We start from the raw sequence: 1923 nt of genomic DNA on the forward strand, positions 1-1923 counted from the left end.
GAAAGTGCTGAAGTGATTATTGGAAAGCCGCGTCTTGGGTGCTCATCATGCCGTGCGGGCTGGCCAGTTCAATTCACGCGCGCGCGCACTCACGCATTGCTCTGTCGTGCCTTATGCTGCATGATGCTGTGAGGGCGTGCTGCCTTGTGTATCCAAGCACCGGACACGGGCGCACGCGCTCTCTTCCTTGATCCGCAGTACCCAGTACACACGCTTGTCAGCTGATATAGCTGGCCCGATATCTGCGGCTCACACTGGCTGCCAGCAAAGTGCGGGAGAGACCTGATTACAGTATCAAGTAAATCAAGGGACACAGCCTGACGTGCATTGTGACGGCTGCCTGCATGCCAATCGTGGGAGCTGCGGGAACGGGAAGAGCCGGGAGAACGGCTCGCAAATCTAGACTTTTCTGGTGTTCGTCGAGAATGGGTGAGGTGAGACAAGAGGACGACAACGACGGACCCGAGAAACCGGGTGCTGGGTCCCCGCTAATGCCAGCTTCCGAGACACCACTTTCGCAGGCTTGGGACGGGCCTGCAACCAACTCGCGGGGGTTCGGAAGAAGGGGTGTGCCGATCACTAAGACTGGATTGTGCTGCCTGACCTGTCATGTAGATGATGATTAGGGGCATGTTGGCGAAGCACAGTATTCCTGTGCGGTTGGCGATGTAGGAGAGCAGCTCGGTGGAAGGGGTCGGGAACCAGGCGTTGTTGTTGCTGGTGGTGGTGCTGCTGGCGTCTGAACGAGGGGTCGTGGTGTAGCCGACGGCGCAGAGGACCGTGTTGAGGGCGAAGAGGTACAGGATGAAGATGGCCTGGCCGCGGGTCGGCATGAGGAAGACGTTGGCGATGGGCTCGCGGTGCCGGCGGGTCGATCCAGGTTGCGCTGAAGCGTGAGGCGAGACGCCGCGGGAAGGGGAGGAAGCGGAGCCATGAGGTGAGCACGGGGACTACAAGGCCAGCGATGAACAGGACGAGGCTGGAATCGGATGACGAGTTAGCTGGCGAAAGCCTTGGTGCTCGTCGGTTGTCCAGAGAAACTCACCCAAAGTCCACGTGTCTCTCCTCAGACAACTCAAAGTAATGCTCCGCGTTGTATTTGGCGAGGTATACATCATCTGTGGATAGTGTGGTCCGGTCGAGTATGTCGTCCTCGCCAATGACTGACCACTGCGAGTCAGCAGCTGTGTGGGACAACGCGCCGCTGTACGAAACCGCGGGCTCTGGCTGCGCTGCGTCCCGGCCAACCAGATATGTATACCAGCAGTCCTCAAGTACCGCTCGAGTGATGCTGTCGTCGAGCGGGCAGCGCGTGTTGATGCAGTACGCCACACTCTGTAGATATGCCGTGTCGGTGGCGTAGCAGGACGGCGAAGTCACGAACATGACTGAACCATTGTTGAGTGCTCTCTTGTTCGCGCTCGGCGTTCGAGAACTCGTGTCGTGTCTTGTGGCCGATCCCTGCATGTCGTGAATAACAGTCGAGCAGTTGAGTCGGTACGTCGAAAGGCTGTCCCTGCATGCTGAGGCGCAGGTAGGACGAAACATGGTGATGCCCTTGCCCACAAAACCGGTGGCAGGATTCACAGACTGCCCAGTGGCGAGCCCGGCCAGGCCTGCCGTCAATACAACCACAGATGGTGGACGCATTGTGGGGAGTATTAAACCTGAAGATCAAGCAGACAACACAAAGGCCAGGAAAAAGCCCAAAGGAGTGCTGGTCGTTGCTCTATAACATCTCAGCCTCTGCAAAGCCGCGTCAGCCTCGCACGCAGTAGCAGCAGCAGTTTATAGATAAAGACCATGAATTTGGCACATCGTTGCCAAGGACGGGCCGTCGGATGCATGAAGCATGCTGTTGTCGTGCTAGCCCAGACCCAACATGTCTCACAGCATGATCACCATCTACCGGGTGTTAGGTCG

The 1923-nt window shown here is 57.8% G+C and overlaps 1 protein-coding gene across 1 annotated transcript; it reads right to left on the bottom strand.

Annotated features, from left to right (window-relative positions):
* Window positions 1-488: 488 nt before the first annotated feature.
* B0I36DRAFT_369704 (uncharacterized protein) lies at window positions 489-1650 on the bottom strand (the record flags this gene model as incomplete). Its single annotated transcript, XM_046159818.1, has 3 exons — window positions 489-854; window positions 955-979; window positions 1046-1650. 3 exons carry the CDS (start codon window positions 1648-1650, stop codon window positions 489-491), a joined length of 996 nt encoding a protein of 331 aa, XP_046004817.1.
* Between the last annotated feature and the right edge of the window lie 273 nt (window positions 1651-1923).

The sequence above is a fragment of the Microdochium trichocladiopsis genome (assembly GCF_020744255.1).
Source record: "Microdochium trichocladiopsis strain MPI-CAGE-CH-0230 chromosome Unknown B0I36scaffold_14, whole genome shotgun sequence".
Classification (NCBI taxonomy): Eukaryota; Fungi; Ascomycota; class Sordariomycetes; order Xylariales; family Microdochiaceae; genus Microdochium; species Microdochium trichocladiopsis.